Here is a 15,112-nt window from a genome sequence, read left to right as displayed (position 1 = left end):
GCTTATTCCCTTGTATGGTCCGAGGTCGCTGTTCGCCGGGGCACCGCCTGGCTACTCGGGGCCGCCCCCCGCCAACATTACGCAGCAATACTGCAAGCAGGAGGCTGGACCAGTTCTGTCCTCAACCTGCCCGGGAACCAACCCGGCTCCCAAGATTAGGAAATGCCAAGCTTCCTGGAATCTTGCACTTGGCGTTTGTGACTCGTTAGATTTGTTACTCCCAAAATTTTGAGTATTACGGGATGGTGCCCTGGAGGCGCAGTGATCTGAACACCGTGCTGCTCTAACTGAAAGGTGGGGGTTGGTTGGAACCCGCTGGCCTAAAACCTGGCAGTCGGCTGGTGGAGATTCCAGTTTGAGGAACTCATTTGGGGTCGCCATGTTCAGTCCTCCAGGCTCGCTGGGAGGTGGAATCGTTCGGAAGGCACTCGACCATTAGGGAATGGCAGAGTTCTAGAACCTTGCGACTCTCGGCGAAGCTGCCAGAGTCTAGAATGTTGAGCGTGTAAGGTTTTAAACTTGCCAAGAAGGGAGTTCTGGTGGCCTAGTGGCAAGACGCTGCACTGCAATCACAGAAGTACACGGTTCAAATCCACCAGATGCTCTGCTGGAGGCGGGGACAATCTCCTGTACCAATCAGATCTGATTTGACGGTACACGTAAAAATAATACAATAAAAATTAAAAAAAAAAAACTTGCCAAGAAACAAATGCTGAGATTCGAAAAATGGTGGGCGTCTAGAATCTTGGGCCTCGAAAAATTTCCTCCGAAATTTAGGAGTCTAGGTTCTACATCTTTACAAGTTTTACAGCTCAGGTTCCTAAGGCCCGGCGTTCCTGGGGTGACCCCTCCCCGTCCGGCCTCTTGCTCCGGCACATTCCGTCCTCTAGGCTCCGCCCTGGCCTCCTCCCGCAGCCTCATGGGGACGGAAACATCCTGTGTCCTGCCCAGCAGAGAGCCTGGCCAGGCTCCGGGGGAAATGGCTTCCTTAGTTCCGCCGAGTGACCTCACCTGGGCCCGCCCTCTCAGGTGAAGGGATGGGCTGATGACGTCACTTCCAGCCAGGTAAGTGCCCTGAGTGGCTATTGACTCAAAGCCGCTTCTAAAAAAAGACCCCACTGTCCTTCCCACTCTCTGGCTCCTTTCATAAGGCAGAAAAGCCAATACTCAGTTGTACACGCTGGTTCTTTTTATTTAAAAGTTCCAAAAACGGAAAAAAAACCCACAAAAATAGGCTTTTTAGGTAACAATATATATTACTTAATATATTATTATAGTATATTTAATAATTATTCCATGTTTCCAATATTACAAAAGAGGAAGAAAAATACAAGGGAAGCGGACGACCCAATATATATAAATACTATAAAATCCATTTGAATAAATAAAGTCGTCATAAATAAAAGGGCCCGTTGGTTTAAGGGAGAAGGTGGCAACGGCTTTGGCTACTTGCTTTGGGAGATCTGAGCACCAGGACTCCCCTTTAGGGGAGGTTCCACTAACCCCTTAGAGGTTGGGGACCTGAGAACAGCAAAACCCTGGAGAGGGCAGTGGGGGCCTAATATTCACAGCACATAAAATTCTAGAAGACAGATTTGGACAGGGGAAGAGGTGGGGACCTCACTGCCTCCCTTTAAATATTTGCTATATCTTGTATTTAAGGAATATAGAAAAACACTCCAAAAAAAAAATAAAAAAAAAATAAAAACACACTCCAGTTCCCACTCCATAAACACTGTCACACTTTTGCCCACTGGGGACCTGCCCCAAGGCAGGACTCTTTAGCAAGGTGAGGGGGGCAGTTAAGGACCTATCTAGTTCCCCACAGCCCTAGGGCCCACATGGAGACCAAAGCAGGAGAAATGGAACCCTTTGTTATCCAGCTGGTTTGTACTATGCAGTCACCTGTCACTCAGACACGGAGATGCGATTGAAGATGGGAAGGCGAAGGAAGGCTGCAGGGGCTTGGGATGGCCCAAAAACACCGGCCTCAAAGACAGGTGAGTCAGAGCCCCCCAGGCTGCTGCCACTGCTGGCATATTCATCAGGGTCTGATCCCAGGGAGTGTGCAGAGGGGCTCCGAGCTAGGCTCCCTAGGGGCCCCCAGAAATTGCCAGGAGTGGTCCTCCGGCAGGAGGGGCAACAGGTTGGGGTGGGCTCCCTTCGGGGCACAGGGGTCCCAGGGGCAGCAGAGAAGGCAGAGGGAGAGAGTGGCAGGTCTCCGGCTGGTGGTGGGGGGGAGCTGGAGGGTGAGAAGGAACAGGAGGACAGGGAAGGGCCTGGAAGGCCCAGTGGTGGTGGCGAAGCTCGGCGACCAGACGGCAGGCCTGAAAAACTGATGCTCTGGCGCAGAACATGAGGGTGTTGCCCAGGGGTGGCCAGGTCCTCATTGGGGTTGTGGATGAAGTGGCAGCGAGAGCCATAGGGGCAGGTGCCATTGAGGTAGTACTTGTGGCAGAATTCGGTCTTGTATTTGGGATGGCGACTGGCCTGGCGCAGCTCCCCCAGGCCGTGGGCGAACTGGCACTTAGCCCCATACCGGCAGCGTCCACTCTCTGAGAAGGTCCGACACAGCTCAGTCTTGTAGCGGGACGAAGGGGTCAGAGCTGTTGTAGGCGAGGTGGGTGGAGGCGACAGCTCAGGACCCGGACGCGGTGGCAGGGGTGCGAAGCCCGGAGGTGGTGGCACCCAGGAACAGGCGCGTCCCTCCACCAGGCTGGTGGAGCGGCCTTGCAGGCGGGGGGCTACCGCAGCAGGGCTGGAGTCGGCCGAGCTCCAGGGTCCCCGGGAAGGCCATCCCAGGCTGGACTCCGTAGATGCTAGGTCAGGGTTCAGCGACCGGAGGCTCTGCGGGAGTAGGGGGTGGTTAAGACACTAAAAAAAAACGGGATGACGCCCCGCCCCAGGGCACCTCAAAAGCCTGCCAACCCGGTTTGTGGACTCCTGCCTGAGCCGCACCCCACTTTGGGCCCCACCCGCCCACAGAAACCTGGGGGTTCGAGATCCTAGGGATTTCGATTTATAAGTCTGGGGTTTATCCACCGACTGAAGCACCCAGGAGTCTAGGCCCCCTAAAGCCGCATAGAGGGAACGCCAAAGAAAGTTAGGGCGCACCACTGCCCCCGAAGTGCGGAGTTTCTGGACTTCTACAGATCTGACCCCTGCCTCCAGCATAAATGGAGAAGCCAGGATGATAGAAGAGCAGGTAAAGTGAACCCCGGAGTCCAGATCCCTTTGGCTTAGTTCTCAGCACCATCCGCGGAGGCGGAACCGAGGTCGGTTTTCCCCACGACACTCGGGCTCCGAACCGCCTCCGCTCAAACCCTGCGCCCTACAAAGTGGTAAACCAAGTGTGGGGCCTCTTCCGCCTTCAGATGGGAGAAATATTCTCCGGCTTTTTAATTCCAGGACCACCCTAGCCACAATTAGGGTCAAGACCCGGAAGGAAATCTCACCAGTCTGAGGAGGAACCCAGAGAGTGTTAGTTTGAGAGGGGCTGCGGGAGCTTACCTCGTAGAGGGAAGTGAGATCCATGGAGGCGCGGGCGGCCGGTCGGTCGGCTAGAGAAGGAGAACGGGAGTGGCACACACAGACTGCAGTTGGACTTCAGAGCGGTTTTCTTATAGCCAGCAGAGAGGGTGGAGCCAGTGGGCCAGGGGCGGGTCCTGGAGGGCGCTTCCCGGACGCGCACCCTCTTTAGCTGCGCCATCCTTGGACAAGTTCCTTTCCGGCAGGCCCCCAACCGTGGAGTCCGTGGGCGGGTGTCGGCCCACTTTCAAGACTGAAGCGCAAAGAAAGACATTGGGGCAGAGGCAAGGGCAGGAATCCAGGGGTAACTGGCAAGAGGAAAAACACACAGACACAGAGAGGATGGGCGTGTCTGTGCGATAGAGAAAGGCACACACACACACACACACACCACCCCCCAATGCGCACGCCAAGGGGAAAAGACAGGGTGAAGAAGGTAAGAGCACCCTAAGAGAGAGGCTCAGAGAGATAAGGTAGATAAGACAGAGGTAAGTGGCTCAAAAAGAAAATCAGAGTGAGATGTGAGGGGACACAAACCAGTGATAAATACACTAGAGGAAGGCAGAAGAAACTTGAGGGGCAAAACAAGAACACGGGACCAAGAAGCTTGCATAGAGTCTCTTTCCAGACCTACTCTATGCCAAGGAGCACAGATGGGGAGAAACGTGGGTGTGTGTGGATACGAGGCCAGGACGAAAAAGGGGGCCTCTTTTCCAATTCAGAGTGCCCCTCTAGCCCCGCGTCTTCCAGCAGATGCTACTCTGACTCTGGACATTGGGACTGGACATTCTGCTTAGTTGTCATAAATCAACCAGGCCTGTTTCACACAAGGAGAGACTAAGGCACAGAGAGGTCAAATTACTTGCCCAGCTACTACGCTTTTTTTTTTTTTTTTAAAGTTAGTCTTAAAAAATTAAGACAGAAGCATTTTTCTTGCAATAAGTTAATCTTGTGGGTATGTTTAGATGGTTAGGGCAATAAGAGCCTCCACCACATTGCGCATGTGATGATCTCAAGAGCTTGCGCTTCTCCTTCTACCGCTCTTTTTTGGCTTTCGGCTCTCTGGACCGCCTGTCTCCAATCACATTGCTTTCTCTAGACTCTGAATCGCCTTCTCTGCATAACCCGTGATGCTCCAGGTCTGCCGCACCACTATCATGCTTCTCAGGAGTCTCCAAGTTAGCTACTACTACTCAGCTTTTAAGCAGCAGGGGCTCAGTACCAGTACCTTTGATTATGTTTCCAGGTTTGCCTTGGGAGAAAATGGTGAAGACTGAAAAAGATCTTTTACTTTGGGGAGGATTGTGGGGGAGAGCTCATCATGGTATACAACTTGCGAATGTCACTTTTTCTAGAGGTCAGTCCCCATACTGTCAGTAGCTTATCAAGTGGTTTACCCTGAATAAAAACTCTCATCCTGGAGAGAAGAGCATCCCGTACTTCCCAAGGAAGAAAACTTAATATTTTTCAAGGACTTTTAAGTGCAGGGAGTATAGAAGCTCTGGTGGGTTGGTGGTAAGGAGTTGTGCTGTGAACACAAATGCTTCCGGTTCAAATCCACCAGATACTCCGAGTGATTTACAGCTTCTGAAAAGTTGCTGAAGCTATGAGCTGGAGTAGAAAGCACCAGCATCATCATCCTGGGAAAGAACTCTGTTTGCCGCGTGTGTGTGCATGCACACAATCAAAAGATGGGGGAAGAGAAGATGGGCAGTCTCTCCTCCCTCAAAGATTTACAGCCAAGGAGAGAAAGGATCGCCATGAATTTGAAACTGACTTGCCTTGGCAAGGAGCCTCAACAGTCCAATGGTTAAGTTATCCAATGGTAGTTATCACTGCTGCGGGTGAAAGAAAGATGTGGCAGTTGGCTCCAGTAAAGATTACTCTTGGGGGGGGGGGCTCTGGTGGCCTAGTGGCAAGAAACTGCACTGCAATCCCAGAGATATGCGGTTCGAATCCACCAGATGCTCTGCTGGAGAAGGAGGGGCCATCTCCTCCCGTACCAGTCGGATCCAATTTGACGGCACACACACACAAAATAATAAAATAAAATAAATTAAAAAAAAAAAGATTACTCTTGGGAACCCTCTTGGGGCAGAACAAACTTCACTGCAATAGGAATCTAGCCCTACGGAAGACGGGAAGGGGAGAAATCCTGGTCACTGAGTGCGGTTATAATTGTGGAAAGTTCATTTTTGCAGACTGCGGCTGCTGGTTTGCACAGCTAGCCTGTATTCAGATCTGCATCTCGGAGCACAGGGGGAGAATCCCTGGGGCGGCGCACTCTGGGGCTGAGGGGCCTTCCCAGGCAGGTCCCGTGAGCTGGGCGGCTGTGGTGGCTTCAGGCACGGTTGCGGCCTCCAGCTCTGCCCGTGACTCACTCAAGGGACCAGGAGGGGTGGATTCCAGGAAGCCGTGACGAGGAGGCTCGGCTGGACGCCCGGGTTCCTCTTCTGTAACCAGGGTTTTTGTCTCCTGTAAACAGTCTAGAAACAACGTGAGAGGGGTGGTGCCTGCGGATCCCCTCCCAGTGGGGTTCCAAATCCCAGTGGTAACAGGATGAAGGCTGGCAAACGTGGATGGGGGTCACTGGGGGTCTCTGAGGTTTGGACTCTAGCCACAGTCCTAAAGGAGCAATCCAGGTTTTGATTCCCTGGAGAGCCGTAACATTTCCCTCCCGAGTCAGGAAGCTCTCCATCTGCTGAGTCATCGCCTGAGATCTGAAATGTCTGGGATGAAACAGCCAGACCTCCCTATCCTAGACTTAAGACTGTGGGACCCAGAGATCCCGAGTCAGCCTCTCCTCGCGCACGAGTTCGAGTCTCCAAGCGCCTCCTGCTTCAAATCCAGGAAGTCCCCAAATCTAGTCCCCTCTTGTTAGGGTCAGAATTAGGTAAATGGGGTAGAATGGGTCCGTCTCGTTCAGGCGTGGAATCGGGGCTCGCGACCCCGTCCCCCACCCCCTCTGCTCCTAGGGCCCAGCAGGAGGAAGTTCGCGCCGGCTCCTCCCCTCCCCACGTAGCCAGCGGGAAAATCCGCGGCCCTGGAGACGGCCGGGAATCCCCTCTGGAATGATGTCGGGGAAGGGGCCGGCCGGGGTCCTCTGCCAGGGCGCAGCGTGGGGGCGGGGGGACGTGGGGATCCGGGCAGGGGCGGAAACCAGAGAGGCTAAAAATACTGCGAGCACTTCCGGTCCGGGGGGAGGGGAACGGAGGGCAGAGTTTCCAGAAAAACAAGCGGGGACGGGAAACGCGGGGGTGTGAGAGCGAGTCGGAGCTGTGCGGGGAGGTCGGGCCGGCCGGGGCCACCGAGCCCCCGCACGTGCGTGTGTGTCGGGGACGTGACCAGCGTCACCGGCGGGTGTGCGACTGTAGGTGGCAGGGGACAGTCCTGGTGTGACACGCTGCAGGTGCCAAAGCGTGTGCGGCCCAGGTGTGGACCTCGAGTGTGCCCATTGTGGGCGGGTGCCTCCTAACTCCATGTGTGTATATAGGTGTGTGAAACTGCCTGTGCCTTTGCGGTTGACCGGGTTGTGTAGACTTTAAACATCTCCAGCGTGGGAGTTTAGAACACTCAGCTTTTAATTGCATGTGCAAACTGAGAGCGTGTGACTTTGAGAGACCTACCTCAGCGAAATGGACTGACAGTGGCTAGCAATGAGCATCAATTGAGAAGATTGGGAGGGTTGCTTTAAGTTGGAGCTAAGTGGCATACAACCACCACCTGTGTGCCACTGCAGGCTTTGGAGTGACAAGGTATCTTTTTAAAGGTTTTTAGGTTAGAGTAGGGCTAGAGATCTTCCTCTCTTGTGCTGCTGCTGTCCCTCCATCCTTCAAAGTGCCTGGCAACATGCCCAAAGTATGAGACAGAGCTTCAGAATCCTTGTCTCCCAGGAGTAAGTTGGTTTCAACCCTTTCCAGCACCACAAAGTCAAAACTCTTCTTCTGTCATCCTTAGTCATTGTCCAGCTGATTAACACAGTAACTGGGCAAATGGGGGCGGGTGTGTGTGTGTAAGATGTGTTGCTGACAATAAGATAGACTCAGGTTAGGTCAAGGTTCAGAGCTATTGTACATAAGGTCACAATGAGTTGCAGGCAACTTGATGGCCACATTTTGACAACAACAGTATTAGAGGTATCCTTGTATAACTAATGAACAACCTTTAATAACTATTGTACAACTGTGTTCGTGCCACATGAAGGGACTTCATTGGTGGGACAGGGTTTTAAGTGCACCCATCTGTGAGTGCGGTTGTGGCAGACTCCCCGGGTGTGTGAAGACTCTTCGCATGTGTCTGGGACTGGGTGTCTGTTACAACAGGGTAGGCCAGTGTCTGGACGTGATTCCTTTGTGGCCCAGTCACAAGCAGGGAAACTGGTGAACTTTGGTCCCTGACTTCTGCTGCATGTGGAGGTGGCTGCCCCCCAGTTGCTATTGGTATGTCTGTCCTTGTGGGCAGTGCAGATGCACACGCACCTGACCTGCCAGGGCAGTGCCTGTGCTGGCTTTATCGCCTCTGATAGTGTTGAAGGCGAGGCTGAGTCAGCCTGTGATGGGCAAAGTCTATGATGGGGTGAGAGATAGTTGGTTAAGTGCTGATTTCAGGGTTGTGTATTCATGAGGTCTGGTAGTTCCCTTGGAGAGTTTGTTTGTGGAGCTGCCACCTGCACAGGGTCCCTGGGGCACCATGGTCTTGGGATGGTTGAGTCATACCACCCTCTGTTGGGATAGTGTATGTCTGTCTATCCCCCATGCCTTTTGCCCACAGGAGTGGCTGTCTGGATCATACCTGCCCCCTCCCTGAAGTGTGTGGTTGTTATCGGAGCTGATCAAAGATCTCACTCAGGTCCTCCATGATGTGCTGCAATTTCCTGTCATGATCATATTCCCCTCGTTGTTCTGGTCTCCTGTTAAACATGAGTATGGCCTTCAGGACCTCAGACTTGCGGGTCCCTCTCTGGAATGCTTTTGCCTGAGTTGACATATCTCTTTCAAGTCTTCTCCTGTATCACCTCACTGAGCTTTTCCTGACTTTATCAGATTTTTTTTTTTTAAAGATAACCTTATCTGTTGACAGGATAGCACGTTTTTATATATATATATCATAGCAGTTAGTTCCTGAAACCACTACCCACCCTAAGATCTCGTTTTTATCAATGGTTAACCATTTTCCACAAGCAAATATCACATTTTTTTTTTACTCTTTAGTATCAAGTATTTTGTTATGAATCTTCACCTTTGTTTTCTTCTGATAGCTTTCTATCTCATTTCTCTTTATCATGTTTGCTGTTGCTCAGTGAAGCCTCAGTGCTAGGAGGCAGGGATCTTTATTCTGGGCCTGGGCCACACAGGCTTGCTGAATCCTTCCTGGTGTTTTCTTGTGTAGTGCTGTTTAGCTGTACATTTTACCCCCTTTTCCCACTCCCCTTGTGAATCTTTTTAAAATTTTTATTATTTGTGTGTGTGTGTACCGTCAAATTAGATCTGACTGGTACAGGTAGAGATTGTCCCTCCTTCTCCAGCAGAGCATCTGGTGGATTCGATCCCCTTGTGAATCTCCTCTCTGATTTGGTTTAAGCACTGTTAACTCCTGGGAAGGGGCAAGGGACACACTGTAGATACTTGTGTTGCCCTCTGCCCTGTAAATCCAGCTGTCCCTTTGGCTTCTTGTGTGATGCTGGAACAACACCTCCCCCAGTGCGTCTCAAGCTGGGTCTTCTATTTGGCAAAGGGTTTGTGTTTGCACCCTAATAGCATCACATCAGGGAGAACAGTAACATTGTTACCGTATACATCTGGAGATGAAACTGTGTCCCAGTAAGACCCAAATTGTCAACCTGTTATTGCATGCCTGACTGTGTCTGAACCAATGGTAGGTTTTCAGAGGCAGGCAGGTTTAAACTGCATAGACTACCCATCTTTATCCCATGGAGCAGGTGGTGTATTTGAAATAAGTGCCACTCCATAGCATTAGGCCACAAGCCCTAATAAATAGACTAGGTTATAGTTGTTATATAGTAATTTTGTTATTTAAATCATGCAGTGTTCCCCTGTTCTGTATGCACAACAGCCTCCTAATCCAGGTAGGCAACATCATAGTGGAGACTGGAACTGTCCAACATCTTACTTGGATCCACATTAACACCCTTGGTACCAGCAGTTGGGTAATCAGATTTATTGCATTGGGAAAATCTGCAGTTAGGGACCTCTCCAAATTACTGAGGTGTAATGATGTCAGTTTGAGAACTAAGGTGTGCCTGATTCAGGCCATGGTCTTTTGATCACCTGCTATGTCTGAGAGCTGGACAATGAATAGGAATGACAGAATTGATGCCTTTTAATTGTCGTGTTGGAGAAGAGCACTGAACATCCCATGGACTGTCAAAAGAACAAATAAATGTCTTCTTGAAGAGGGTGTAGCCAGAGTGCTCTTTAGAGGCAAGGATGATGAGGCTTCGCCTCGCACAGGAGTGGCTGTTCCTTGGAGAGGGATATGCTGCTTGAAGGAGTCGTCAGCACAGGAGAAGACTCAACCAAGTAGACTGACCATGGTGACTGCTGCAATGGGCTATAGTGTGTCAGAAGTGTGAGGACTGCATAGTTTAGGCTAGGCCAGGGTTCAGATCCACTGTTCATGGGGTTGCTATGAGTTAGACTCAACTCAATGGCACCTTATTAACAACTAGGTGTTGTTATTTTGTAAAGTCCATGGTAATTGGTGGGGGTATGTATGTTTGATTCAATTACATGAGCAGAGCTGAGGCTTCCCTTGAGAAGGTCAGTGTGTGGCTAACTTCAGTTTGTGAGTTCATCCCACCCTTCCCGACAACCTACCCTCATGAGCCCTGGCACTTGGAGAAAGAAGCAGAAAGGGGAGGAAAGCCCAAGATGTATGTGTGCCCATGCTCAGACCCCCATATATCCTCTTGGTCCTTTTCTAGGACTCTGGCATTGGAGTGTCTTTGCAGATGTCCAGACCAGGAGCCCATCCAGTCTTGCCTGTCAGCAGGCAAGATGATGGGAACCAAGGCATAGGTGCTGGGTGAGGCAGTTCCATCAATGCTCCTGAGTCACTCCTTTCACACCTCAACAGCTGGGCTTGAGTTGGGAGCTCTGCCTTGCTCCTCTAGAGCTCTCCGGGAAGCAGGGAGATTGGTGGACCGCTCCCTCTCCAAAGCCCTTTTCCTGGAACCAGGTCCCAGGGACCAGGGTCCTTTCCCAGGACTAACGATTCATGGTTTTTTCACTTCTCCTTTAGGGCTAAAAATATAGGGACCCAGGCATCCAGCTGAACCAGGCCTCATCATGGCTTGCACAATGCCGTGGTCTGAATGCTGCTGACGTAGAGCTGGGCACAAGTGGGGGCTGCGCCCCAACCAGCTGTGCCAAAGTTAGGGCCTAGATTTCTCCACTTCCCCTTTCTTGGGTCAAGGATGCTGGGGACTGGGGTAATCTCAGAGGTGGGAGGACAGTGGGCTTGTCTGTGCCTCCTGGATACAGAGCACCTTCCTGTAACCCCAAGTAGTCCACGTGCCCAAGCTCCTGGAAAGTGACCCCCTTTGACGATATGGTGTCTCATGAATTGATAGCAAAATATGGTTGAAAAAGAGATTCAGGAGTAGAGCCATCCAGGGACAAATTAAAACAGAATGAGAGAATATGTGAGATAAAACCTGAAAGCAAGAGGGGGTCAGACACATGAAATGTGGACAAATATTTGAAACAAACCATCCCCTGCCTCTAATTGGACAAGATCAAGGAGGGAGAGTAGCCTAGCCAGGGTTCCCTGTCAAGGCCAGGTGGGAGGAAGCCAGGAAGCATGGAGGTATCAGCACACTGTCCAAAGTCCTCTCTAGACTAGAGAGACTGGGGGTGGGGGTGTGACAGAAGAGGACAGCTCTGCTTTCTGTTGACCAGCCTCTGCTGCCTCCTGCTGGTGCTAAGAACAGAGACAAGATTGCTAAGGGTTACCACTGTTCATTCCCAAGACCTGGCTGTCCCCCCCATTCCATATTCCCCAGTTCAGAGGGGGCCCCCAGGGCCTGTAGGTGGTGCAGGCGTCTTGCCCGTGACTTTGTTGGCACAGTCCAGCAAAGCAGTGTGAATATCCTTGGCGCAGGCAATCTGGGTTTTGATGACTGCCAGGTACTGAGGGTAGGGCAGGCTGTCAGGCTGTACTGCATCTGGCTTGGTGGCTGTGGGCACCAGGGTTGGCGAATGCTTAGCACTGTCGCAGCTCTGGGACAAGCACTCGTGTGCTAGGCGCTGTGGGCGGGAAGGTAAGGGCATGGTATGAGTCTGGCTCTCAGTACTCACATCCTAAGCCAGGGTCCAGCCCAAAGCCTGGCTCTGCCCATGGCTTGCTGGGTAGCTCCAGCAAGTGGTTGTGTGCCTGTTTCCTCCTTTGGAAAATGAGCTTAATAACCACCTTTGCCTCCCTCAGGAGGTTAAGACAGGCATCCTGCCCCATCATTTAAATGCGAAGAATGTTATCTCCGTATTATTACTCTTCCCCACTCCTTGTTATTCCTATGATCGGGTCCTAGCCCCAGGATTAGAATTGTCTTTGGCCTCGCTGATGATATTCCCTTGGGAGTTTTCTTCCTCTAACTGCTCTTTCTCTACAAATGAAGCAATTCTCAAGCCCTATCTCTTTTCATTCCTCATAGCCTCCCTGGCAGACTGCACCCCCTTCCCCCAACAGCACCTCAGTCTCTACCTCTGCATTAATGATCAAGTCACTGTCCCCAGCCTGGCCTTTCCTCTCCTATCACTCCCCCTTGTTCTGGGTCCATCTGTCAGGAGCAGCTCAAAACTCCAAACCGAGCCCTAGACCTCACGTTGGAGCCTCCTTCCACCCCACAAGCCTGCATGTACACAGGCAGGCCTCTCGAGTTCCCTCTTGCCCTTTCCTTCCTCATGGGCCCTAGCCTATGTGGAGCTTGCCTCCTTAGGCTCCCAGAGATGGAAGACTGTCAGCCCTTCTAGCGTGAAATACTCCATGGCTAGGGCCATGTTCAACTTCTAGAAAATCTCCAGTGGCTTCCAGATAGATTTCTTAAAGTTCCCACTGTGAACTACAAAGTTCTTGCTGATTGGAACACTGTTCTACCACTACTAGGCTATTCAAATTCTGACCTTTCCTTCAAATCTGATTCAGAGAAAAAACAAACAATACCTGGTTCAGCAGTTCCCTCAACTCTTGTCCTTCACCCGGTCTTTCTTATGGCCTCAGCTCAGCCTTCCCTTAAGCACCTCCATCCTAGCCAAGGTAGCTCAGGTACCTTTCATGCCCCTTGAGAGTCCTGCATTTTAACCCACTCTTTTGCCTGCACCTCTCTCATCCTAAAACTAACAACCCTGCCTGCATCTCTCCATAGCCTCACCCTCGCTGCCTGTGCCTCTCTATCTAGGCCTTGACACCCTTACCTGCCCTTTCCTCATCCTAGCCCTGGCTTCCCTACTTGTGTCTCTCTCACTGTCCCTGCCTGCACCTTCCCCGCACTATCCTGGTTTAGTCCCCCTGCTTGTGCTTCCTCTATGCCCAGCCACTGTGGACAGTCATTATTCAGAAATAAGTATTTGATATCCACTTGGCTAGGAGGACGAGGCTGAGAACACCACCAGAATTGAAGCACAGGCCTGGTCCGGAGGAGATGTTGCGTAAATAAGGGTTCTTGAGGGTGGGGGACTAAGGCAGAGCTGTGGTCACTGGGCACCTTGGTGGGGGTAGGGCTCTTACCAGGCAGAGCTCTAACTGGTCACACAGTGCATAGAATTCCTCCAGGCACTTGTCAAAGCGCTGTATGGGTCCATCGCTGCTCTTTCTATGGCCCAGGAGAAGAGAGTCATTGAGGAGTGGATTTCGAATTTTGGGGTGTCTACTGTTCTGAACAGGTATGTCTTAGAAAAGGTGCAGGCAGAATACTCCTTGGAGGAGAGGATGAAAAAGCTTTGTCTCTCCTATTATGGTCATTTTGCTAGGAGAGGCTAATAACTGGAAAAGGCTATCAGGCTTGGAAAGGTAGAGAGTCAGTCAACGAGAGGAAGACCCCAATTGAGATGAAATTGACGACAATCGGCTCAAGTGTATCAGAGATAATGAAGATGGCACAGGATAGGATGGGATTTAGGTCTGCTGTTCATAGATTTGCTATGAGTCGTACTTGACTCAAGCACCTAACAACTGACAAGTATGGAGCTGGCGGCTTGGTGGTAAGGAGTTGTGCTGCGCGAAGTTTGATTTCACCAGCTGCTCTGAGGGAGAGAGATGGGCACTCTCCTCCCGTGCAAACCCACTGGAGGATCAGCTACGGGTCAGATCCGACTAGACGGCACACAGCAACCTAACCAGGTATCCACAAGCAATCAGGAAAAGGCCAAGAGACCCAAGCACGGCCTACGGGACAGGTCACATAGGTAGCACACACAAAGGGAGAAGGAAGGGTGCTAAGGGTCATGGCTTGAAGGCAGGAGGAAACTTAGGCACAGGCCACTTAAATCCCAACGCTGAGGTGAAAAGAGGGGCTGTACTCACTGGCCGTTGTCAATGTTCGTGTTCTGAATCAAGTTCTGAGCCGCAACTTTCATTAACGTCTGGTTTAAAAAAAAAAAGGAAAAAAAAAAGGAGCAAAATGGAAAAACTGAAGGGGACGCTTTTTAGGTAGCTTTATACCCAGTTCAACAAGATGGGCTGACATAGTACCTATAAGGGGCTCGAGCATATCAGCGTATCTTGAGGACAGCGCGGATAAGGCAAGGTTCAGATCTATGTAGTTTAGAGGGTTGCTATGAGATGGCACCTGCCACCACCAACCACAATACAAATTCCCCGCAGTAACCTGGTGGATCTCCCCTTGCTCACAGACCACGGGAAGAACCTCCGTACAAGCCAGTCCTCTTTTTGGCTCCAACCACCAGAACCCGTTTTCTCCTTTAAACTCTCTCCCACTCGGGTTACCGACCAATCGCAGACCAAACCTGTGCTATTAGATTGCAGAGCTTTGTTTTGGTCTCATCTCTCGTCTGCCTTTCTGGGCTCCGATCCAAAGGGTCTCTCGGTCCCCGCCCCTCTGGATCAGCCAGCCACATCCTAATCGCCGCCCAGCAGCTCCCGGCCAACTTACCTGTAGACTCTCCTTCAGCTGCGGGATGAGCATCTTGTAGCGCTGCACGGGATCGAAGTCCTGTTGCTGTTGCTGCAGAAGCCCGCTCTGGGCAGGTCCTACAAGTTGTGCCGGCGGCTGTGGCTGCTGCTGGGCACCTGGGCCGCCAGCTGACCCCGGGCCGGATACTCCAGCGGTTGAGGAAGTCGCTGAAGAGGGTTGCTGGGGCGCAGCCATCTTCCTCGGTTAGCCCGCCAGAAGTGCGTCAGACAACGTGTCTCCTGGCTTTTGTGGGATTTTTTTAGCGTCTTCAATATTTCTAGGCCCTGGTTTGAAATTTAGAACCGCCTACGAAACCGTCCAGCCAATGGAAGAAAGCAAGCTACGCTATTACCTCCCAGTTAGAACCTGGAACTCGATGGCTAGATTGTTATTTTTACACCAATCACAGGCGAACACTTCTCCATGCCCCACCCT

General features: G+C 51.5%; 2 protein-coding genes across 2 annotated transcripts; both read right to left on the bottom strand.

Annotated features, from left to right (window-relative positions):
* Positions 1-1,908: 1,908 nt before the first annotated feature.
* ZFP36 (ZFP36 ring finger protein) lies at positions 1,909-3,534 on the bottom strand. Its single transcript, XM_006901086.1, has 2 exons — positions 3,511-3,534; positions 1,909-2,847 (listed from the first exon to the last, which is right to left on the bottom strand). Exons 1-2 carry the CDS (start codon positions 3,532-3,534, stop codon positions 1,909-1,911), a joined length of 963 nt encoding a protein of 320 aa, XP_006901148.1.
* Positions 3,535-11,552: 8,018 nt separating this feature from the next.
* Positions 11,553-14,872, bottom strand: MED29 (mediator complex subunit 29). The gene is made up of 4 exons (XM_006901126.1): positions 14,657-14,872; positions 14,068-14,126; positions 13,273-13,357; positions 11,553-11,795 (listed from the first exon to the last, which is right to left on the bottom strand). Exons 1-4 carry the CDS (start codon positions 14,870-14,872, stop codon positions 11,553-11,555), a joined length of 603 nt encoding a protein of 200 aa, XP_006901188.1.
* Between the last annotated feature and the right edge of the window lie 240 nt (positions 14,873-15,112).

Source organism: Elephantulus edwardii, unplaced genomic scaffold, assembly GCF_000299155.1.
Source record: "Elephantulus edwardii isolate Elephantulus edwardi_28Jun2011 unplaced genomic scaffold, EleEdw1.0 scaffold00308, whole genome shotgun sequence".
Lineage (NCBI taxonomy): Eukaryota > Metazoa > Chordata > Mammalia > Macroscelidea > Macroscelididae > Elephantulus > Elephantulus edwardii.
This window is presented reverse-complemented; position numbering and strand designations above follow the sequence as displayed.

Excerpts from the sequence above, each read along its gene's own strand:
- ZFP36 (XM_006901086.1), bottom strand. The coding sequence starts at position 3,534 with ATGGATCTCACTTCCCTCTACGAG. Across the intron at positions 2,848-3,510 it reads ATCTCACTTCCCTCTACGAG|AGCCTCCGGTCGCTGAACCC; the intron begins GTAAGCTCCCGC and ends CTACTCCCGCAG.
- MED29 (XM_006901126.1), bottom strand. The coding sequence starts at position 14,872 with ATGGCTGCGCCCCAGCAACCCTCTTCAGCGACTTCCTCAACCGCTGGA. Across the intron at positions 14,127-14,656 it reads AGCTGAAGGAGAGTCTACAG|ACGTTAATGAAAGTTGCGGC; the intron begins GTAAGTTGGCCG and ends TTTTTAAACCAG. Across the intron at positions 11,796-13,272 it reads ACCAGTTAGAGCTCTGCCTG|CGCCTAGCACACGAGTGCTT; the intron begins GTAAGAGCCCTA and ends TCCCGCCCACAG.